Genomic DNA, 24,947 nt, shown 5'->3' with positions numbered 1-24,947 from the left:
CCCCCATCAAGCTGCAGCATGGCAGGTCGATCTCAGACTGCTGCGCTAGCAGTGAGCAAGTTTCTGTGAGCATGGGACCTGCCGAGTCGTGCACGGGAGGGCATCTCCTGGTCTGCCAGTTGCTAAGACTGTGGGAAAAGTGCAGTATTTGGTCAGGAGTGTACTGTTTCTCCAGGTACAGTCTCTCACGGCTTCCCTTGGCTAGGACAGGGAAATCCCCCAACTCCTTGCGCTTCCCGGGTGAGGCGGTGCCACGCCGTGCTTCAACTTGCCCTCCATGGGCTGCACTTACTTTCCAACCAGTCCCAATGAGATGAACCAGGTACCTCAGTTGATAATGCAGAAATCAACTGTCTTCTGCGTCTATCTTGCTGGAGCTGCATACCGGAGCTGTTCCTATTCAGCCATCTTGGGCAAGAATTTTTTTTACTTAAAATTTTTTTAAATTAAAAACTTAAGACATATCTAAAAAAGTGTTAATTTTTAAATGATGGGTGAAAAATAATATCTTGTTTTAATTTGCATTTCTTGGTTCTTGGTTCTTGGTTTTTAGTTGTTTTTGTTTTTGTTTTTTTGAGGCAGGGTCTCACTCTGTTGCCCAGGGTGGAGTGCAGTGGTGCAACCACAGCGCACTGCAGCCTCAACCTCCTGGGCTCAGGTGATTCTCCCACCTCAGCCTCCCAGGTAGCTGGAACTACAGGCATCTGCCACCACACCCAGCTATTTTTTTGTGTGTGTATTTTTTGTAGAGACGGTTTTGCCATGTTGCCAAGTCTCTTCTCCAACTCCTGGGCTTAAGTGATCCTCCTGCCGCAGCTTCCCAAAGTGCCAGGATTACAGGTGTGACCCACCATGCCCGGACAATTTGCATTTCTTTAATTATCAGTGAATCTGAACTTTTTTTGATCTACATTTATTTATTCATATGCTTTGTCTGTTTTTCTGTTAGGTTTCTAAAATATTTTTCTTAGTGATTTTTGAGAGCTCATTATGAATTAAAGCCCTTTTAATATGAAGTGAACAGTTTTTTCCAGGTTCTTTTGTTTTGTCAGTTTTAAGCTTGTTATACTATTGGATATAGATTACTTTTTATAACTTTTAATTACATGAGTAGTGTATGAATATACTTTTGTAGAATTTCAAAAATTACAAAAATATATAGAGTAAAAGATTAGTTTTATTTTTAACTCATTACCCAAGTTAATCACTGTTAATAGTTTAGGGTTTCTTTTTAAATCTATTTTTGTACATCAACATCTTTTTTTAAAAAGTTTTATTTTAGATTTGGGGGTACATGTGAAGGTTCGTTACATAGGTAAACGTGTCACAGGGATTTGTTGTACATATTGTTTCATCACCCAGGTATTAAGCCTAGTACCCAGTAGTTATCTTTTCTGTTCTTCTTCCTACTCTTACCGTCCCCACTCAAGTATACCCCAGTGTCTGTTGTTTCCTTCTTTGTGTTCATAAGTTCTTACCATTTAGCTCCCACTTATAAGTGAGAATGTGCAGTATTTGGTTTTCTGTTTCTGCATTTGTTTGATAAGGATGATAGCCTCCAGCTCCACTGACATTCCTGCTGAAGACATGCACTCGTTCTTTTTTATGGCTGCATAGTATTCCATGGTTATATGTACCACATTTTCTTTATCCAGTCTGTCATTGATGGGCATTTAGGTTGATTCCTTGTCTTTGCTATTGTGAGCAGTGCTGCAGTGAACATTCATGTGCGTGTATCTTTATGGCAGAATGATTTATATTTCTTTGGGTATATACCCAGTAATGGGATTGCTGGGTTGAATGGTAGTTCTGCTTTTAGCTCTTTGAGGAATCACCATACTGCTTCCCACAATGGTTGAACTAAATTGCACTCCCACCAACAGCATATAAGTGTTCCCTTTTCTCTACAACCTCACCAGCATCTGTTATTTTTTGACTTTTTAATAATAGCCATTCTGACTGGTGTGAAATGGTATCTCACTGTGGTTTTGATTTGCATTTCTCTAATGATCAGTGATTCTGAGCTTTTTTTCTGTATGTTTGTTGGCCACATATATATCTTCTTTTGAAAAGTGTTCATGTGCTTTGCCCACTTTTTAATGGAGTTGTTTTTCTCTTTTAAATTTGTTTAAGTTCCTATAAATGCTAAATATTAGACCTTTGTCCGATGCATAGTTTGCCAAAATGTTCTCCCATTCTGTAGGTTGCCTGTTTACTCTGTTGATAGCTTCTTTTGCTGTGCAGAAGCTCTTCAATTTACTTCAATCCTACTTGTCAATTTTTGCTTGTGTTGCGATTGTTTTTGATGTCTTTGCCATGAAATCTTTGTCCGTTACTATGTCCTAGTGATATTGCCTAGGTTGTCTTCCAGGGTTTTTATAGTTTTGGGTTTTACATGTAAATCTTTAATCCATCTTGAGTTGATTTTTGTGTATGGTGTAAGGAAGGGGTCCAGTTTCAATCTTCTGCATATGGCTAGCCAGTTATCCCAGCACCATTTATTGAATAGGGAATCTTTTTCCCATTGCTTGTTTTTGTCAGTTCTGTGGAAGATCAGATGGTCGTTGATGTGCCGCCTTATTCCTAGGCTCTCAATTCTGTTCCATTGGTGTAAATGCCTGTTTTTATACCAGTACCATGTTGTTTTGGTTAGTGTAGCCTTGCAGTATAGTTTGAAGTCAGGTAATGTGATGCCTCCAGCTTTGTTCTTTTTGCTTAAGATTTTCTTGACTATTCAGGCTCTTTTTGGTTCTATATGAATTTTAAAATAGTTTTTTCTAGTTCTGTGAAGAATGTCATTGGTAGTTTGATAGGAATAGCATTGAATCTGTAAATTGCTTTGGGCAGTATAGCCATTTTAATGATACTGATTCTTCCATCCATGAGCATGGGATGTTTTTCCATTTGTTTGTGTCTTCTCTGATTTCTTTGAGGAGTGTTTTATAATTCTCATTGTAGAGATGTTTCACCTCCCTGGTTAGCTGTATTCCTAGGTATTTTATTCTTTTTGTAGTAATTTTGAGTGGGATTGCCTCTCTGATTTGTCTCTCAGTTTGGCTGTTGTTGGTGTATAGGAATGCTAGTGATTTTTGTATATTGAGTTTGTATCCTGCAACTTTGGTGAAGTTGTTTATCATCTGGAGCAGCTTTTAGGTCAAGACTATGGGGTTTTCTAAATATAGAATCATGTTGTCTGTGGACAGAGATAGTTTGACTTCCTCTCTTCCTATTTGGATGCCCTTTGTTTCTTTCTCTTGTCTGATTGCTTTGCCTAGGACCGTCAACATATTTTTATGTTAATTATACATGTAATTTGGTGTTTTTTCTTAAAAATGATGTCATGCTGCACATATTTTTCTGCAACTTGAACTTTTTCCACTTACACTCTTAGATTGTGGTTGTGTTTAGATTTATTCTCATCCTTTCTAATGATGACTTAAATATATACCATACTTTATTTAACTATTCTCCTATCGGTGGTCATTTATATGTTCAGATGTTTTATATTAATAGGTAGTTGGATGTATTGATCTCTTCCCTAATGGCTATGACTTTGGTGTCTTTCTTACTAAAACTTTAGGTCTTCGTATGCTGAAATTATATAAAGATTTCAACCATGTGTTCTGACTTTGGTCTTTGCACTTAAATCGTTAGTAAATCTGAAATTTATTCTGGTGTATATAATGAGATATATGGTTCCACCTCACCCCACCCCAGCCACCACCATCCAATAGCTAAATAGCACCATTTTTTGAGTAAGTTATCTTCTCCCCAACTGATTTGAAATGCCAATTTGTATCATACATTGCATTCATAGGTGTTCCATCCTCTTTTCTCCTTTGAACTTTGTCCATTCTTCTATTCTTGTACCAAAAGCAAGTCTTTTTTTTTTTTTTTTTTTTACTGTAGTAGAATATGTTTTAATAACTGCCAGAACACTTCCTTTTCAGAAATTTCTAAGGAACTCTCATGTTATTTTTTCCAAATAAACTTTTTATCTTATCATTTTGACCATTTTAAGTTTACAATTCAGTGGCATTAAGTACACTGACATTGTTATGTAACCATCAGTACCATCCCATCTCTAGAATATTATAATCATCCCACACTGAATCTCTACTCATTAAATAGTAACTCTCCATTCCTGCCTATCCCCATCGCCTGATGATAACCACTATCTACTTTTTGTCTCTGTGAATTTGCCTATTCTAAGTAAATTTATATAATTAGAATAAGTGGAGTCCACTTATATGGCATCCCACTATTTGTCCTTTTGTGTGTGGCCTATTTTACTTAGCATAATGTTTTTAAGGTTCATCTAGATCTATCTTGTGACATGGATCAGAACTTCATTTCTTTTTATGGCTGAATAATAGTTCATTATATGTATATACTATATTTCATTTATTCATTCATCTGTTGCTAGACACTTGGGTTGGTTTGTTTTTACCTTTTGGCTATTTTGAGTAATGCTGTTATAAACATAGGTGTACACATATCTGTTTGAGTTCCCATATTCACTTCTTTTAGGTATATACCTGGGAGTAGAATTGCTAGATCATAAGGGAATTCTATTTTTAATATTTTGAGGAACTGGCATACTGTCTTCCACAGTGGCTGCACCATTTTACATTCCCTCCAGCAGTGGGAACCTTTAACAAAGGTTCCAATTTTCCACATCTCCACCAACACTTACTAAATTTTTTTTTAGTAATAGCCAAGTGTCTTAGTCTGTTTTGTACTGTGATAACAGAATACCACAGACTGAGTAACTTATAATGAACAGAAATTTATTTCTCACAGTTCTGGAGGCTGGGAAGTCTAATATCAAGGCATGGGCATCTGTGAGGGCCATCTTGCTTTGTCATAATGTGATGGAAGGCATCACATGGTGGAAGGGAAAAGAGACAGTGAGAGAGAGATTAAGAGGGACAAAACCATGACCTAAATAACAAACACACCCCTCCAATAACAACATTAGTCCATTCATGAAGACAGAGCCATAATGACCCAAACACCTCTTAAAGGTGCCACCCCAATAACATTACATTGACAATTAAATTTCATCATGAGTTTTGAAGGGGACATTCAAACCATAGACCATCCTAATAGATATGAAGTAGATATGCATACTAGATATGCATTTCCCTAAAAATTAGAAATGTGTTGAGAATCTTTTCATGTGCTTATTGGTCATTTGTATATCTTCTTTAGAGAAACATCTTTTTAAGTCTTTTGCCCATTTTCAAGTTGGGTTGACATTTGTTACTGAGTTTTAGGAGTTATTTATATGTTCTGGATATTACTCCCTTATCAAATATATGATTTACAAATATTTCCTCTCATTCTGTGGGTTGCCTTTTCACTCTGTTGATAGTGTGTGGGTTGCCTTTTCACTCTGTTGATAGTGTCATTTGATGCACAAAATTTGCTTTTAATTGATGAAATACAATTTTTTTCTTATCTTGCCTGGGCTTTTAGAGTCACATCCAATAAATCATAGCCAGATCCAATGTCAAGAAGCATTTCCTCTGTTTTCTTCTAAGAGTTTTATAGTTTTACCTCTTATGTTTAGGTCTCTGATCTATTTTGAGTTTATGTTTGTATATGATAAGGGTCCAGCTTCACTTTTTTTGCATGTGGATATCCAGTTTTACCAGCACCATTTGTAGAAGAGACTGCCCTTTCCCCATTTGACTGTTCTTTGTCACGCTTGTTGAAAACCATTTGACCATATATGCAGAAGTTTATTTCCGAGGTCTCTGTTCTATTCCATTGGTCTGTATGTCTGCCTTTTTGTCATTACCATTGTTTTGATTATTATAGTTTTGGAATCAGAAGGTGTGAGCCTTCTCAACTTTGCTCTTTGTTTCTAGGATTGTTTTGGCTATTTGTGGTCCCTTGAGATTTCATATGTATTTTAGAATGGATTTTTCTATTTCAGAAAAAAACAAACAAGAAATGCCATCATCAGGATTTTCATAGGGGTTGCACTGAATCTGAAGATTGCTTTGTATAGTATTGACAGTTTAAAAATACTAAATTTTTCCAATCCATAAACACAAGTCTTTCCATTTATTTCTATCTTTAATTTTTTTAGCAGTTTTGTAGTTTTCAGTGTACAAGTCTTTCACCTCCTTAGTTTATTCCTAAGTATTTTTTGATGCTATTACAAATGATATTGTTTTCTTAATTTCCTTTTCAGATTATTCATTGTTAGTGTATAGAAATACAACTGAGTTTTGTATGTTCATTTTGTAACCTGCCACTTGACTGAATTCATTTATTAGTTCTAAGAGATTTTTGCATGTGTGTGTATATGTGGGATCCTTAGGGTTTTCTAAATAAAAGATCATGTCATCTGCAAACAGAGCGAATTTTATCTCTTCCTTTCTAATTTGAATTCCTTTTTCTTACCTAATTGCTCTGGTTAGAACTTTCAGTCCTATGTCAGATAGAAGTGGACACCCTGTCTTGTTCCTGATCTTAGGGAAAAAGCCTTCATTCATTTAACATTGAGTATGATGTTAGCTGTGGGTTTTTAATATATGGCCTTTATTATGTTGAGGAAGTTTCCTTCCATTTCAGGTCAACTCTAAAGCATTTATTTTTATTAACCCCTCTCTTTTTTTTGAGACAGAGTCTCACTCTGTTGCCAGGCTGGAGTGCAGTGGCTCTATCTCGGCTCACTGCAACCTCCGCCTCCTGGGTTCTAGCAATTCTCCTGCCTCAGCCTCCCGAGTAGCTGGGATTACAGGCATGCACTACCACACCCAGCTAATTTTTGTATTTTTTTTTAGTAGAGATGGGGTTTCACCATGTTGGCCAGGATGGTCTCGATCTCCTGACCTCATGATCCGCCTGCCTCAGCCTCCCAAAGTGCTGGGATTACAGGCGTGAGCCACCATGCCTGGCTAATCCCTCTATCTTTTAATTAGAATCACATTGGATTTATAGACATAATTTTGAGAAAATAGTAAAGATAAATTTGGATGTTGAACCACAGATATTGTCACAGGAAATATGAGTGGGCAGGAAGAAAGATTATGACATTAAATATAAGTTTATAAATTTTTATGATACTACTTTGAGAAACATTAATATAGTTTATAAGGAATATTATATTTTAAGGGATTTTCTACAAAGGTGAAAAAAAATCACCCTATGAATTTAAAGGATTTTAAGCTTTCTTTCTTTCTTTTTTTAATTTAATCTATATGTCTTCTTTTTTCTAGGATATCCTAAACCTGAGGAAGGAATACTTGACAGTTTGGGTTGGTATAGCTATCATGACAAATATAAGTGGTAGTATGTGTAGAAACGTGTAGGTAATTACAGTTTTTATGAGGGGCCCAAACATAGGATCCTTGGTAGGGTAAGATAACTTTCTTAAATGCTGTGTTTGTATGTAGGTTAAAATATATAAAACACAATTTTCTTTCCTCATTATATTGTTATTTTGTGATGGTAATCTGTAGATAAATTTTCTTTCTATTCATATCTTATATACATGAACCTTAAAGTAATCTAAGTTGGGTTTACTTTTTCTGTAACAAGCTGATTTAACACACTTGATGTAGGCTCATGCAGTTTACACAATGCATGTTAAAAAAAATGATGAAGTACAGTTGTGATATAGGCCAATAAAATATAAAGATTTCTTAATAAGTAAAAACAAAAATCTATTACCTTTCATTTCTTAGACTAGTTTATTAATGGTTAATCATTTTACATAATGCACCTTAGGCTTGTTTTTTAGTATTTGCCTTGCCTCCAAGATCTGTGGTCCAAGTGTCATTGTGCCAGTAAATCTATTGCCATCTAAAACTGTTAAACACTTGATAACTGTTTATGAGATGAGAAGAGCAGAGTTGAACATAGCACTTTATGCTTTGACTTATAGCAATTTAATAAAAGTAATGGCAGTTTAGAAGCAAAGGTACTACGGACAGAAACAGTTCTAAAAATTAAGATTTTATAGGATTATTTTATGTTCTCTAGATAGTCAAAAATGTATGCTCAAGTTTCTCTGTATATTTTTTATCAGTGTGCACTGGTGTTTCATTTATTATGGGAATCCTATTGGTATTTAGGAGTATGTCTTAATTTTGGGGCAGGGCAGAGTATGGAAGTAGAGAGGATGGGAAGGGGATTGATAAGATAAAGTATTGTTTGTGAAGACTTTATAAATACCATCTAGGCGATAGAATAATAGAAATTTATTTATGACTCACTCTACAGATCACTTTTGGAGAAAAAAATACAAATTAAATGTCTACCAAAATAATAAGAAATGACAGAATGACTATTGAACTAAACCAACTCTCATGGGATAATACTTTTCAAAAATCATTTTCCTTTACTATAGTGAATTCTAATTATTCTAATAACTTTACTGCTTAATAACCTGCTGTGGTAGCTATAGAGAAAAACAATGAAAAATGAGGTTCCCATTAAGAGTTTCACAAGTGGAACCCTTAACCTGGAAACTGGTTAGAAGGGTTCTGTGATGAAAATGACCTGGATGCCCTAGCAGTCATGCTAAAACTATATAAAAAATTTTTTTTTTCCTCTGTGGTCTTGTATTAGTCCATTCTCAATGCTGTTGTAAGGAACAGTCTGAGACTGGGTAATTCATAAAGGAAAGGGATTTAACTGACTCACAGTTCTGCAGGGCTGAGGAGGCCCCAGGAAACTTATAATCATGGAGAAAGGGGAAGCAAACACATTCTTCTTCACATGATGGCAGGAAGGAGAAGTATGAGAACCAAGTGAAGGAGGAAGCTGCTTATAAAACCATCAGATCTCGTGAGAACTTACTGTCATGAGAACAGCATGGGGGAAACTGCCTCCATGATTCAATTACCTCTCATGGGGTCCCTCCCACAACACGTGGGGATTATGGGAATTGCGATTCAAGATGAGATTTGGGTGGGGACACAGCTAAACCATATCAAGTGTTTAGATGATCTGATTGAAATAAATGCTATCTGGAGATCCATGTGTTCAACGTGTTTGAACTGTTTTCTTTCTCAGATGTTTGGGTCATTGCTCTGATTGTTATTGCCATAGGTAAGTATCACAAATTTTGACACCACTTAAGTCAAAAAATTATTGTGAAGACATGCATTTTAAAAATAGTTTTTCAGTTTCTATAGTTTTTTCAGCTTGTAAATTGGTTAAACCGATTTAGGAAAACCTGACATTTTATTTGATATACTTACTACCTACCTTGTGTTAGTGATTTTATATATTGTTATATTCCGTATATTTACTTAGTAACAAAGCCTAAGTAATACATATTTTCTCAAGATGATCAGTAATATTAGTTGGCTTCCCAAATGTGCTTTTGATAGTTTTCTAAATTAAGCAAGGACTTTTCTCTGACTTACTACGGACTGTGTAAGTGATTATGGGGAGTTGGATTTAGATAGCAAAGAGTCTGGATGGAATATAAATGTGTAGGTGCTTAAATAACATTTGACCACTGAAATGTAACCAACATTTATTTCTTCTGCTAGATGTTGAATCTTGGTGATTAGTTTTCAGAATTACATGTCATTTGTTTCCTGGTTTCTTGTAGTTGTTGGAGTTGCAGTAATTTGTGTTGTCCTGTACAGATATCTTCAAAGGAGGAAGAAGAAAGGGTAAATTAAAGCATGTTTCTTCTAACTTCTTGGTCCTTCTTATACTTAACATGCTTTTGTGCAGCTTAAGTTTGTAATCTGTATTGCATGCTATCTTTTTTTAAAAAAAAAATGCCTGCATTAGTGTGTCCTACCAATTGCATTTCTTTGCTAAAAATATTTTCAGCTACTTCTAACATCGCTGCAACATAAAAACATCTGTGCAGAGTTCCTACAGCTATTATGACTTTAAGAAAAATTTCTCTTGGATTTGAGGTTTAAGTTATTTAGCAAATCATGGACCACTCACTATGAGGCCTTCTCTACCCTACTCCCTATTTCCAAAATTGCACTAATGGCCAAAATTAAATTTAAAGTGTTTCACTGTGGAGACTTTGACAGTTGTATTCACTGGAATTTTTATAATGAAAGTTTCCACTTGTCTATATAGCTTAGCTAGTTGCAAGAAGCTCTGTAGGCATCTCATTTAAATACCCAATTTGGTGTCTTTTCTTTTAATGTTGTTATTTATACATGTTAAACTGGGGGATTCAAAACAACACTATCCGATTTCCCTCTTATGTTCTCTGAATTTACCAGATTGCAGTAAAACTGATGGGGTTAAAGTTGCTGAGAGGGGTTAGATTTATAAGGTACCTCAATTAACTGTGTGTCTTTTAATATATAAAAATGTAAAAAGTGAGTAGGCTTAGAATAGAAGAAAAATGTACAAGTACATATCTTCTAAAGAAAATAGGGTTTTTAAACATCAAACTCAAATTTTAGTTAAAGAGCTTACAATTTAACAAGACTTAGAATGAATCCTGGAACATAGACTAAGATTAGGTGCTTTGAAATTTCTGAAAGATAATATACGTTCATTTTTATTGATTTTTAAAAAATGTTTTCCCCTGTAGTTTTAGAAATAGCTTTGAAATCAAACCTAATAATTTTAAGACTTTTGGTACTCATGGTTTTATGAGATATATTCCTTTTATACTGATCATCAGGTTTGGGCTAAGTCATAAAAGTACATTCTTTACTCATAAGGAACTCAAACTTTTTTCATATTACTTGGTTATCTTTTTAAATACCCATAATCCCTTCACTTGAATCTGAAATCTTGTATTTATGGAACACGATATGCATATTTGATTTATCTATCAGTTGTATATTTTAAAAGTTACATATCTGCAACATGAGTACAAAATATTATCAATGGAATATTTTTACAAATCCATAAGGTTTGTGTAGAAACAAGTTCTAAAGAAAACAAAACAAAGTCGCATTCTGCTTATTTTCCTTCTTTGTCTAAAATATCACTGCATCAGAATTTTTAAAGGTTCCTTGACAAGTATTAATCAAATTCTCTCTAGCTAGCAGTTAATTGTTTGTTTTTTTTTTTGTTGTTGTTGTTGTTGTTTACGGAGTCTTGCTCTGTCACCCAGGGTGGCGTGCAATGGCGTGATCTCAGCTCACCGCAACCTTGGCCTCGCGGGTTCAAGGGATTCTCTGCCTCAGCCTCCCGAGTAGCTGGGATTACAGTCGTGCACCACCACCACCGGCTAATTTGTTGTACCTGTACTAGAGATGGGGTTTCACCATGTTGGTCAGGCTGGTCTTGAACTCCTGACCTCAGGTAATCCGCCCACCTTGGCCTCCCAAGGTGCTAGGATTACAGGCATGAGCCACCGCGCCCCGCCTTAATGGGTCTTTTAAAGCTGAACAGTTATCTGACTGTTACACTCCCAAATGAAAGGTTCAATAACAGTAGTGAACTGAGATTCCAAAATTAATTTGTCCAGTGATTTTTTTTAAAGCCCATATTTTACAGCATAGGGTCCAACCGACAATTGCCATTATTAAAATTTTAAAATATTTTGGGAAGGTATGATATCTTTAGCCAATGCAACATAATTAATCCTGCAAATGGTAGCACAACTTGAGGAAAAATAGTCCAGAAAATGGTGTGAGAGAGGAAACTCCTAATTGCCTTTGAACTTTAAAATATAAACTGCATGGGAATCTTTTAGAATAGATGTTGCCCTTTTTATGACAGGAACATACTCGATTGGAAATTCCGCATATGTAATGGCTGAATCCAAAGCTAGGGTCTCTTTATGGATCTATTATTTTGTAGTTCCATGTTATTTTGATAGCTGAACTGAATGTGAGGGTGGTTTATCTTTCTTCTTCAGAGTCTAGAGCAATGCTTCTCTGACTTTAATGTGCACATTTGTCACCTGGAAATCTGTTAAAGTACAGATTCTAATTCATTGGGTTTGGGGTGGAGCCTGAGACCCTGCCTGTCTAGTGAGCGCCCAGCGCTGATGCTGCTGCTGTGCCTGGACTACACTGACCAGGGTGTTGGCCACTACTGATGTGCCCATATTGTTGAAGTCTGAAGAAACACTATGAAGCTTATTGGCAAATTTTTCTAATATTTAAGATAATTGAAGTTTTTAAGATTCCTCATCCATGTGTATCCTTAAAAAAAGGCTATGAGGTAATAAATAGTACTTGGCTTTTCTTACCTTTTTTAACTCTTAAAAAACAAAGATTTCCAGCCGGGCGCGGTGGCTCACGCCTCTAATCCCAGCACTTGGGGAGGCCAAGGCGGGCGGATCACGAGGTCAGGAGATCAAGACCATCCTGACTAACACAGTGAAACCCCATCTCTACTAAAAATACAAAAAAAAGTTAGCTGGGTGCGGTGGCAGGCGCCTGTAGTCCCAGCTACTCGGGAGGCTGAGGCAGGAGAATGGCATGAACCCCGGAGGCGGAGCTTGCAGTGAGCGAGATTGCGCCACTGCACTCCAGCCTAGGTGACGGAGTGAGACTCCGTCTCAAAAACAAAAAACAAAAAACACAAAAAACCCCCAAAGATTTCCATTATTTTCTTTGCACTGTTTAATGTCCATAATCTTGTCCCCCTAGATTGGCTGTTGTGGCCTTAGAAACTTCTTATAAAGACTATAAAATGTCTGGAGGTACTTCTCCACTTCCAGGGGTAACTGGAAGCAGGCTAGCAGGCATAAATAATCTCAAATTGCTGTTAAAGCCTGGCACAAAATGTATTTGTTGTAAACTGGTATTTATGATGATTTGGGAACATAATTACTCTTCTGCAGCCTTCATCTCAAAATACAAAAATAGTGTAAGTAGTCATTTTAAGATCATCCAACATCATTTACATTACTTGATAAAAAGTGGGCAAAAGGTTAAAGTATTCTGCCGCTTTTCTGTTTCATAGCTCTCAGCTAAGAACAGTATAGGATACCAGTGGGTCCGAAACAGGTCCCATCCACATGCTCCCTCCTTTTCCCTTCCCGTTTCCTTTCTTTACTAATTCTTCTACTATACTTTTTTAGTCTTGGAAGCCACAGCCCTGTCTTTGCTACTGCTTGAGTCCTGTATTGCATGGCATGACTGTGCTTCTGAACAACAGATGCCTTTTGTTTACATAAATATTTAAGTAATGATTTTTTTTAAATGCATGATTATTTTTTAACTCTAGTTAAGCGTCCCTGGATAAGTGACAGTTTGGCTAAGTTAGTGAAAATTATTTGCATAATTTATATATTCATTACCTGTGACAAATAGTTTTTCCTTTTTTTCATTAATGGTTTTTATTATTTTGTGTAACCTAAACTGACTTTTAATGTTACATTAATATTGACTGACCCAATTTATTAAAAATAGTGGTCAATTCAGGTAATTGGGGCATATAGTGACATGGGGCAAAAAAAGGATCAAATTAACTTAAATGTTTTTCTAGTTGGCTGTTAAATTCTTGAGCATTTAACCCTTCAAAAAATTTTGAGCAACTACAAAAATGTTTTGTAATTAGTTTAGAAAGCATCCTTACAAAATTAGATCCATCTCAGAAATATGAGACGCCATGTAATACGAAGTTTTGCAAGGATGTCTCCTCAGGTTGAAAACAGATGTGCCACAGGAAGAAACTTCTTAAAGTCCAGAGACATCTGAAAATACATGACGTCGTAAAGTTGATTTCTAGATAATATTACATGGATTTGATACATACTCAATGTATTCCCTCAAAATTGAGGGTGTTAGGCCAGGTTTGGTGGCTCACACCTGTAATCCCAGCAACTTCGTGAGGCCGAGGCAGGCTGATGGCTTTAAGCTCAGGAGTTTGAGATCAGCCTGGGCAACATAGTGAGATGCTGTCTCTTGAAAAAAAAAAAAAAAAAATCAAGAGTGCTAGAGACCAGTACCATTTCTCCCCAACAATCTGTTATTCCTTGAAAACATTTTGACATGAATCACTTCATGCAAAATGGCTTCAAAGATAAACATATTAAACAGGAATTTCCAGTCTGTTTATCTGCTGGACGATCTATATGACTTCAAAGTTCAAGTAGCTTCTAGCACAAAATTCATGTTTCCAGTCCTTCAGTGAGAATGAGAAAGTCTTAAGTTATGAACCTAATTCTCAGCTTTCCTGCTATTCTCTTACACCGGATTTTATCCCACTTGTTATGCTACTCTTGTTTCTTTTTGGTTTGAAGTCACTATTTTATTCAGCCCTTTTCCCTTCTTCTGTTCAGCACATACCTAACTGATGAGACCCACAGAGGAGTAAAATTTACTTCTCTCTGAGAAGAAGAGATGAGAGAAAGGTTTGCTTTTATCATTAAAAGGTATCTGTTTTCTGTTGTTTATTTTCAGATGTCCTTTCTTTTGAAAAATATTCAGTGGATATATAGATATCAATAACCTGAGCAAAGAGATACTGGCAGTAAATATCAAAGAGGAAATTTACATTCCTGTTCCCTTTGCTAAATTATTGATGTTTTCTTATACCATTCCCTTTGAAAACATAATGTGTACTGACAGGCTTCTGCTTTGACGTAGGCTTTAAATAGAGTTATGTTCCCCTAGTCCTTTTATCAGATTATCTCACTTCTTCTACCTTATAAAACAGCTGTGAATCCAAGAGTAAGAATTTGTGAGCCAACTGGGAAATAACCACAGAATCAACTCATTTTAAGTGCAAGGAGGAAAAATGCCCTTTTATAGAAACCAAAATATATTTTACTTAGTTTTGTAAATGTATTCAATTCCAACATATAAATAACTCTGTAAAGACATTTTATCAGTTTCCCTGGGCTGGGATATTTTTAGTATATCAAAGGAAAACAAAAAAGTCCTCAGATTTTGAAAAGTAATGGATTGCATTGCCTTAAACCCTTGGACCCTGTCCACCTTCTGTCTTCGAACTGAATTGGAATTATTCCTCTGTTTGTGCTAGAATGTGTGTCCGCAGAGCTGGGAAGAGAGGGAGATACATATCCCACCTCTTATAATATGAGGCGCTAACCTAGGTTATAATCAAAAGTTTGAGAGCAGGATCTACAAAGGCCAGCTGGAAGGACAATTTCTTAGTAAAAGCAAAGTGGTGTCTTTGGTCACAGGAGGAAAGGGAAAGACAAAACATACCAACCAGAATTGGCATTCTGGGCCTACCCAGTCCTATATACAGTAGTTCCTCCTTATCCACGGGGGATACATTCCAAGACCTCTAGTGGTTGCCTGAAACCTGGGAGAGTACTAAACCTTATGTGTACTGTTTTCTCTTATACATATAAACCTATGATCATTCAATTTATAAATTAGGCACAGTAGGAGATTAACAGCAATAACTAATAATATCAAACAATTATAAAAATATGCCCGCATCACTACTCTTGTGCTCTGGGGCCACTGAGTAAAATAAGGGTTACCTAACCACAGGTACTGTGATACTGTGACGGTCAATCTGATAACCAAGACAGCTATTGAATAACAGGCACATAGTGTCCACAGCGTGGGTATGCTGGACGAAGGGATGATTTATATCCCGGGAGGGACGGAGTGGGACAGTGTGAGATTTCATCATGATACTCAGAATGGCACACAATCTAAAACGTAGTTCTGTAATTTTCCATTTAATATTTTTGACCGTATTTGACTATGGGTAGCTGAAACCGTGCAAAGTGAAACCATGGATAAGGGAAGCCTACTATACCTTCTTAGTCTCTTAGGACACTTTTGAGGCTAAAGCCAACTAGGAAAATAGTTTTTAGACTCTCTCTGAGCTTCAGGATATCTGTAAACATTTGAAGATAATTTAATGAATGCTGTAGTTAATATTTTGCTATCTTCAAAATAGCTTCATTGTTATATCCAATAAATGTTTCTTTAAATTTATGTTAATGCCTTTTATCTTTGGCATAGATTGGATTTTTATTTAAAACTTTATTTAAAGAAAGAGATTCTACTACTATGGGGAAAAAATATTTACTTAGAAAAATATAGTGGTGGCCAGGCCTGGTGGCTCACACTTATAATCCCAGCACTTTGGGAGGCCGAGGCGGGCAGATCACTTAAGGTTTGAGACCAGCTTGGCCAACATGGTGAAACCCTGTTTTTACTAAAAATACAAACATTAGCTGGGCATGGTGGTGCACACCTGTAATCCCAGCTACTCAGGAGGCTGAGGCACAAGAATTGTTTGAACCTGAGAGGAGGAGGTTGCAGTGAGCCAAGATCACACCACACTGCACTCCAGCCTGGGTGACAGAGCAAGACTCTGTCTCAAAGAAAAAAAAAAGAAAAGAAAAGAAAAATATAGTGGTCTTGGAGAATTCAGTGACAGGCCAAACAAGTCTGTCATCACAACAGTCCTTAGGGAACTGCAGTATTATAAGTATAGTAATGACACAGTGGAGAACCATAATGATGGCCTCCCCGACAAAGAAGAACAAACCCATTTATGCCTGAGGTTGCAATTTTTTGAATTTTTGCAGTCAGACCCTGGCGATGACCTTGAGCAGTAGGAGATAAATTCCACATGCTTAGCTTTCCAATAATGGAACATTAGGCATAAATGGGCTATTAAAGTATCCAAAATTAACATGCTTAGCTGTGACATTGGAAAGGCAGTGTGTTTGCTGTGGCACACATACTAGTAAATAATGACTGGTCCAAATTTGGTTTTCATTTGTCTATTAAAGTCAATTTACTAAGGCAGGGAGGGCCCAGAGCTGTGCTGTCCAATTCAATATTCAATAGCCATGTGTGACTGCTAAGGACTTCCAAAGTGGCTAGTCCAATGTCAGGTATGCTGCAAGTGTCAAACACACACTGGATTTCAAAGACTAAGCCAAAAAAATGTAAAATACATCTCAATATTTTGGTTATACTCGGTTAAAGAAAATAAAATTATTTTTGCCTTTTTATGTTTTTAAAAGTGGCTTCTGGAAAACTAAATTACTCGTATGACTGGCATCATCTATCTTTGGCCAGCACTAGACTAGAATAATAGGTTTTACAAAGATGTCTATTGTTATACTAAAAGTGTGATGTAAACTTTAGTTATTTAGGAGACTCTTAGTGGAATACATGATTTTCTTGACAGTGAGGGGTAGATGAGGCATCACATACTTGAACAGTTAGAACCACTATCTTTTTAAAGGTTCTGTGCCAGAGCTACAGCTTTAAAATGGAGGGATCAGGAAAGCATGCGTTTGTCTCCAGTCTTTCCCATTGGCCCTACATCAAAATGAGGACATAGTTACTAAGTACTTTGTGTGCTACTGCTCTATTTCTTGTTTTGGAGGGGATCAAAAATATAAGACAGGGATAAAGGAAGGTTTTTTTTTTTTTTATAGTGAGACCAGTTGAACATTTGAAATTATTTTAAAAGAATAATTTATTTCCCAGGTTGGCGGCTCATTACTATATTTTTTTAATTGTTCATTTTCTGAATAGGCTTCTGGAATTTAATTTCTGTACTTAATTATATTTATCTTTGACATGATCTTTATACCTTGGTTTGCAGGAAAGCAGATGGTGGAGCTGAATATGCCACTTACCAGACTACATCAACCACTCCAGCAGAGCAGAGAGGCTGAATGGATTCCACAACCTGGTTTGCCAGTTCATCTTTTGACTCTATTAAAATCTTCAATAGTTGTTATTCTCTGGTTTCACTCTCATAAGTGCAACTGTGGCTTAACTAACTTTCCAATGTGGTTTGAATGTAGGTAGCATCCTTTGATGCTTCTTTGAAACGTGTATGAATTTGGGTATGAACAGATTGCCTGTTTTCCCTTAAATAACACTTAGACTTATTGGACCAGTCAGCACAGCATGCCTGGTTGTATTAAAGCAGGGATATGCTGTATTTTATAAAATTGACAAAGTTAGAGAAATATAGTTCACAATGAAATTATATTTTCTTTGTAAAGAAAGTGGCTTGAAATCTTTTTTGTTCAAAGATTAATGCCAACTCTGAAGATTATTCTTTCACCAACTATAGAATGTATTTTATATATCGTTCATTGTAAAAAGCCCTTATGAATATGTGTATGCTACTTTGGCTCTTGTGCATTAAAAACAAGAACACTGAAAATTGGGAATATGCACAAGCTTGACTTCGTTAACGAAGAATATTATTGAAAAATTCTCTAAAAGTTAATAGGATAAATTCTCTATTTTTTGTAACGTGTTCGGTGATTTCAGAAAGCTAGAAGGTGTATGTGTGGCATTTGTTTTCACTTTTTAAAACATCCCTAACTGATCGAATATATCAGTAATTTCAGAATCAGATGCATCCTTTCATAAGAAGTGAGAGGTCTCTGACAGCCGTAACAGGAGTGCCACTTCATGGTGCAATGTGAACACTGTAGCCTTGTGGTTTTCCCAAAGAGAACTCCATATGTTCTCTTAGGTTGAGTGACCCACTCTGAATTCTGGTTACATGTGTTTTTCTTTCCCTCCTTAAATAAAGAGCGGGGTTAAACATGCCCTCTAAAAGTAGGTGGTTTTGAAGAGAATAAATTCATCAGATAACCTCAAGTCATGTGAGAATCTTAGTCCATTTACATTGCCTTGGCTAGTAGAAGCCTCTTATCTATGTATGTGTCTTACGTCATCTCCTAAAAGGCGGAGTACAAAGTAAGCCATGTATCTCAAGAAGGTAACTTCACTTTGTCTATTTGCTGTTGATTGTACCAAGGGATGGAAAAAGTAAATATAGCTCAGGTAGCACTTTATACTCAGGCAGATCTCAGCCCTCTACTGAGTCCCTTAGCCAAGCAGTTTCTTTCAAAGAAGCCAGCTGGCGAAAAGCAGGGACTGCCACTGCAATTCAAATCACACTGCTAAAAGTTGTGTTTTGAAATTTTATGTTTAGTTGCACAAATCGGGTCAAAGAGATGTTGCCTTGAGGAAGATATGATTGGAGAATCAAGAGTGTAGAAGAATAAATACTGTTTTACTGTCCAAAGACATGTTTATAGTGCTCTGTAAATGTTCCTTTCCTTTGTAATCTCTGGCAAGATACTTTAGGAAGATAAAAGTTTGAGGACAACAAACAGGAATTCTGAATTGAGCACAGAGTTGAAGTTTATACCCGTTTCACATGCTTTTCAAGAATGTCGCAATTAGTAAGAAGCAAAGAATGGTGTTTTTTAGAAACCTAATTGAAGTATATTCAACCAAATACTTTAATGTATAAAATAAATATTATACAATATACTTTTATAGCAGTTTCTGCTTCACATTTGATTTTTTCAAATTTAATATTATATTAGAGATCTATATATGTATAAATATGTATTTTGTCAAATTCGTTACTTAAATATATAGAGGCCAGTTTTCTCTGGAAGTTTGTTTAAATGACAGAAGCATATATGAATTTAAGAAAATTTTTTAAGCTGCAAAAATCTATTTGCTATAAAATGAGAAGTCTCACTGATAGAGGTTCTTTATTGCTCATTTTTTTCAAAAATGGACTCTTGAAATCTGTTAAAATAAAATTGTACATTTGGAGATGTTTCATGATGATGTGTTTATTTCTAGTGGGTTTTGTCTCAAATTGAAGTATGTTTCTAACTGGGCCCATCTTCTAACCATTCCACTCCCACAGCCATTCCTCCTGTCCCTCCTAGCTCAGACCCTTAAGTATCCCCAGGCTTCTCCACTCCCAACCCATCACATAGATACTGCACAGAGATATCCAGTGACATCACATTACCTACTGGATGAAGTCCTTTTACAATTAAATCCCAACTTTCTTCCCCAAGCCTTTTCTATTGCACTTCTTCAAATAACCTACTCTCAGTCAAGCCTGACCATTTCCCCTGTGCTTTCTGCTGTATTCCTTGTTCACTGTTGCTTGAAACACCTACTGTCCTGTTGAGATCCTATGCATCTTCCAAGGCCCAGCTCAGATATTACCCTTCATGAAACTGTGCCTGATTTCTGCCCAGCTCTTACAGTCTTTATTATTACCTAACCTTGGGATAGCCACATTTAGGCATCTATATATACATGTGTCCAGTAGAAGATACATCTTCTGCATCCTATTAACGCATATGTAGAGCTAAATAAAAACCCAAGTCCCAACAAAGTATAAAATTTATGTAACTAGTAGGATTTGGTTGTTTCTGCAAAAATCATTGTTGCTCTCTCTGCAGATTTGAATTAAGTCAGATTGCTAAATTTCTCAGAGCAGGCTTCAGTGTTTCTCAGCCATGGCTGCACATTGCAATCACCAGGGGAGATTTATGGACACCTGGGTCCCACCCCTAGAGATTTCTAGTGTAATTGATCTGGGATGTGGTTTGGATGTAGGGATTTCCAAGCGTCCTAAATGATTCCAATGTGCAGCTAAGGTTGAAAACCCATGCATTAGTAAATCTCAAGCCCCATAGTCAGTTTTTCTATATAAACTTGTAAAGATAGACGTTAAAGGCTTATATTTATAGAAGGAAATTATGGCTTTCTTAATTCAGCCTATTTAATCAGAAAATTTCATTGAAGACTTGAATTAAGATTTTGTTGTTTGGCTAACTGAACAAGGCTATCTGTGGTTTAGAAATACAGAAGCACTGTCTCAAATAAATATAAAAATACAGAAGCAATCTTTCTGTTTAATAAAACACTAGGTGAAAATTATATATATATATATATGTATTTTATATATATATTTTGAGACGGAGTTTTGCTCTTGTTGCCCAGGCTGGAGTGCAATGGTACGATCTTGGCTCACTGCAGCCTCTGCCTTCTGGGTTCAAGCGATTCTCCTGACTCAGACTTCTGAGTAGCTGGGATTACAGGCATGCACCACCGCGTCTAGCTAATTTTGTATTTTTAGTATAGACGGGGTTTCTCCATGTTGATCAGGCTGGTCTCGAACTCCCAACCTCAGGTGATCGGCCCACCTCGGCCTCCCAAAGTGCTGGGATTACAGGCATGAGCCACCGCACCCAGCCTGAAAATTATATTGACTATGAATAGAGCATTTTGGAAAATCTTATGTGACCTTGAGACTGTAATGTATTTTTTAAATTGGGATAAAATACATGGGGAAGAGTTAGTTACTTTGTAAGGTAACTAACAATAAATCTGTAAGAATGCTGAAGGGACTTGAGATTTGAAGGAATACGAATTTGTGGTGTTAAAGTAGATTTTAGGGTTTGTGGGAAATAGTCAACTCTATGGTATTCTAAAACTTAGTAATGTCTTTCAGCTAACATTTTAACCAAGAATGAGCTTTTCTGCATTAAATTTTGCATACTTGTACTTAAGTAGGATTTAACATGGAGTCTAATAACTTCCAGAAATGATTCAAAATTGAGTGATTGTACATATGGATTTTTTTTTTTCCTGGACTACACTGTTTTCATCAGAATTTCTAGGCTCACTCAGAAAAGGTTACACTAGTATGACTAATCCTTTGTAAATCGGAGCACTGCTGCCCTCCTGTGGACTGTCACGGCATTTGACAATCCCTTCCTTACCAGCTCAAACTTAGTCACTATTCAAAAGTTTGAGTCATTGCTGTGATTCCCAGAAGACATTTTAAATTTCATTTGGGATATGGTATAAGACTAGTCCTCTTCTCCTTCTTCCGTGAAATCAAAATTATTTTTTATTTGACACAGGGTCTCGCTCTGTCACCCAGGCTGGAGCTCAGCGGCTCAATCACAGCTCACTGCAGCCTCAACCTCCTGGGTTCAAGGGATCCTCCCAACTTAGCTTTCCCCAACAGCTGGGACTACAGGTGTGCACCACCATGCCTGGATAATTTTTGTATTTTTTTTTTTTTTTTTGTAGAGACGGGCTTTCGCATGTTGCCCAAGCTAGTCTCAAACTCCTGGCCTCAAGCAATCTGCCTGCCTCAGTGTTCCAAATTACTGGGGTTCCAGGCATGAGCCACTGTGCCCAGCCAAGATTAACATTTTTAAAAGAGTTTTAAATGCTGTCCCTTATTGCTTAAGTATAGGAGAAGTATAATATTGTGGATCTGTGGTCAATAAACAATTTTTCCTTCCCGCTCACATACCAGCAGAACGTTTGAACAAATTGCCGAAAGTATAGCTAACAGTTGAAAAAGCCGCCCATCCCGATTCCTGATTTGATAGTACATAGCCCAGGGAAACCTGTACAGAGGTGGTAAAACTGATGTTAGGAGACTCCACCTCCATTTATAAGATTTACCTCTCTCATGTAGCTTTTTACAAAACTCAACTATAATAATATGCTGCAGTGGCAAACCCTGTGCTAAACTACTGTAAGCAGGAACCCCTGTAAACAGTAATCCTGGTGTTTGGGGCTTGTGGCTTCATTGAGAGAGAATTCAGGAACAAATGCTTAGAGAAGCACTTCAGAATGGTGTTCAGGAAAATTATCTATCGTCTGATTAATCTCCTCCACCTGAAAGCGTTCCTAGGAAAAATACTCTGTAAACTTGTATTTAAGTTGGGACTTAAGAATTCTTTGGTTAGGTTCCCATAGCATCATGCTTCTCAAATCTTAGTGTGCTAGTGAGTGACATGGTGATTTTCTTAAATTAGAATCAGAAGATTCGAAAGGTATCGGTTGGGGCCTGAGGTTCTGCATTTCTAATGAGTGCCTAAGGACTGCTGTTTGTGGTGGGCTGTATAATGGCCTCTAAAGATATCCAAGTCCTAATACCTGGAACCTGTGAATGTTACTTGATATGGTAAAAGGGTCTTTACAGATGAGATTAAGAAAATTGAAATAGGGAGATTATCCTGGATTATCCAGGTGGGGCCCTAAATGTAATCACAAGGGTCCTTCCAAGAGGGAGGCAGGGGGAGATTTGACTGTGCCAGAAGACAACATGGTCACTGAAGCAAAAGACTGCCCTGCTGGCTTGGAAGACGGAGGAAGGGGGTGCAAGCCAAAGAACGCAGCTCTAGCAGCTGAAGGCAAGAAAACCTGTTCTCTCCCGGTGCTTCTGAGAGGGCGGGTGGCCCTTGCAGTCCAGTGAGCTGACTGCAGGCTTCTGACATCTGTAACTGTACAAATAAATGTGTGTTGTTTTAAGACACCAGGTTTGTGGTAATTTTTTAGGGCAGCCACGGGAAACTAACACACCAATGCTGGGGGCCCTCAGACCACACTGAATAGTAAAGCATTTTAGGAACAAGACCACAGAAGAGAGGCTCTCAACTTTAAAACAACAGTGATGTCCAGGCCCATTCCCAGACCAGCAAAACCAGAGACTAGGGATGGGACCCAGGGAACACTAATTTAAAGGCTCTTTGGGTGAACTGAATAGGAAGATAGGGTAGGGCACCATCATACTAGAATAAACTAAAAAATACAACTTTTGTGTTCAAGGAAAACTCTCAAGCTCCATCGAAGTATGGACACATTAGTCTGCCAGGTACTCTCCTGAAACTACACACCAGCTTCTCAAAGCGAAGGTCTGGGCCAGTATGTTACACAAATAATTGCCCAGTTCTAAACTTATTTCTGTTTCACCTAAATTGGCCAAATATTTGACTTGTCTCATCCACGTTTATTAAGGCCCCATCAGTGTTTACTTCCACAGGTGGGATTTTCCAGTCCAACTTGCATGAGGCTTGAAGGTGCTGTCAGTCTAATAAGCCTCCCCACTCAATAATTTTTTTCATTATCTATTCACCAAGACCCGCTTATAAATTCACAGCTAATAAAATCTGGTAAAATTTAGATAAGCAGGACCCATGTCCTACAAAGCATTTTCCACCTAGGTTGACAGCATGGCTTCTTAAACCCGATTCAAGATGTTGTCTCTGGAAGAAACATTCTACATAATTACCAATTTATTGTGCAAAACCACCTCAGAATGGCAATTTTAGATAAAGAGCTGTCCACATCCAAAATAATCCTGTCTGAGAGGCACCGCAGTTACATTTTGCTTCTGACGACTTAGCAATGTGGCACTATTTAAGCATTCAATGAGAGTACCATAAACTTCTTTTATAGAAAAGATGTCTCAAAATCATTGTTTTTGTGCTTTAATGCTGAACTCGATTTCACACTTACTCATTTGAGGACTGGAATCAGGGCCTCCTGAGAGCAAAAGTCTGTCTTGTTTGTATTTGCAACACCTAGGCTGGAGCTTTGAGCGTGGTAGGTGGATCAAAAACTGTTTAATTGGTAGGTAGTACAACAGACCCCAAAGATGTCTGACCTATAGGTATTTAATACTATTGTAGCCTATCTCAGTGGGAAGTGAACAAAACAATATAACTTACGGTCTTAACTAACACCACCACTTAGGGTCTTCCCACCACATCCTGGGGATTAGAACATGGGTTCTTCCATCAACAGCCTGAAACAGCACTGCAGCTGCAGTGAGGGGGTGCAACACATATACTGGAAAGTCTTCCCAGCAAATGTTGCTTCTGCCCCCCACTCTCAGCCACTGGGCAGGGCAGCCATCTAGGGGAAGACTGTGGCAGTGGGTTGGGCTTAGAAATGGCTTCCTAGGTGGCTGATCTGCCATCATTTATTGCAAGCCACTGGCTTAAAAGAGTTGTACTGCGGGCAGTTCACAGTCATGCACCTCCTGTGCAAAAAGCCTGATCAAGGGGCCACAGCCTGCCTTCCTGAAGATCCTACAAGCTTGATCCCCTATCAAATCAAATCTGGCTAATCTCTGAATACCTTTACAAAACTGGCTCACTGGGCTGGGTGCGGTGGCTCACGCCTGTAATCCCAGCACTTTGGGAGGCTGAGGTGGGTGGATCACAGGGTCACGAGTCCAAGACAAGCCTGGCCAACATGGTGAAACCCTGTCTCTACTAAAAAATACAAAAATTAGCTGGGCGTGGAGGCGCACGCCTGTTATCCCAGCTACTCGGGAGGCTGAGGCAGAATTGCTTGAACCCGGGAGGCAGAGGTTGCAGTGAGCAGGGACGGTGCCATTGCACTCCAGCCTGGGTGACAGGGTGAGACTCCGTCTAAAACAAACAAACAAACAAACAAACACGAATAAAAACTGGCTCA

At 37.4% G+C, this 24,947-nt stretch overlaps 1 protein-coding gene across 10 annotated transcripts in view; it reads left to right on the top strand.

The window, feature by feature from the left end:
* CD46 (CD46 molecule) overlaps positions 1-19,476 on the top strand; it is a 44,044-nt gene extending 24,568 nt beyond the window's left edge. For 5 of the 10 annotated variants that reach the window (XM_003272993.3, XM_003272994.3, XM_030813079.1 and 2 more), the window contains 4 exons: positions 7,236-7,274; positions 9,037-9,072; positions 9,584-9,647; positions 17,476-19,476. In XM_003272993.3, coding sequence (XP_003273041.2) covers positions 7,236-7,274; positions 9,037-9,072; positions 9,584-9,647; positions 17,476-17,548 — 212 coding nt within the window. In that variant the 3' untranslated portion in view covers positions 17,549-19,476. Of the gene's footprint in view, positions 1-7,235; positions 7,275-9,036; positions 9,073-9,583; positions 9,648-14,200; positions 14,294-17,475 lie in introns of all 10 variants that reach the window. The other 5 variants (XM_012506739.2, XM_012506737.2, XM_030813078.1 and 2 more) reach the window with 2 other exon arrangements.
* The last annotated feature ends 5,471 nt before the right edge of the window (positions 19,477-24,947 follow it).

The sequence above is a fragment of the Nomascus leucogenys genome, chromosome 5 (assembly GCF_006542625.1).
Source record: "Nomascus leucogenys isolate Asia chromosome 5, Asia_NLE_v1, whole genome shotgun sequence".
In the NCBI taxonomy this organism is placed as follows: Eukaryota; Metazoa; Chordata; class Mammalia; order Primates; family Hylobatidae; genus Nomascus; species Nomascus leucogenys.
This window is presented reverse-complemented; position numbering and strand designations above follow the sequence as displayed.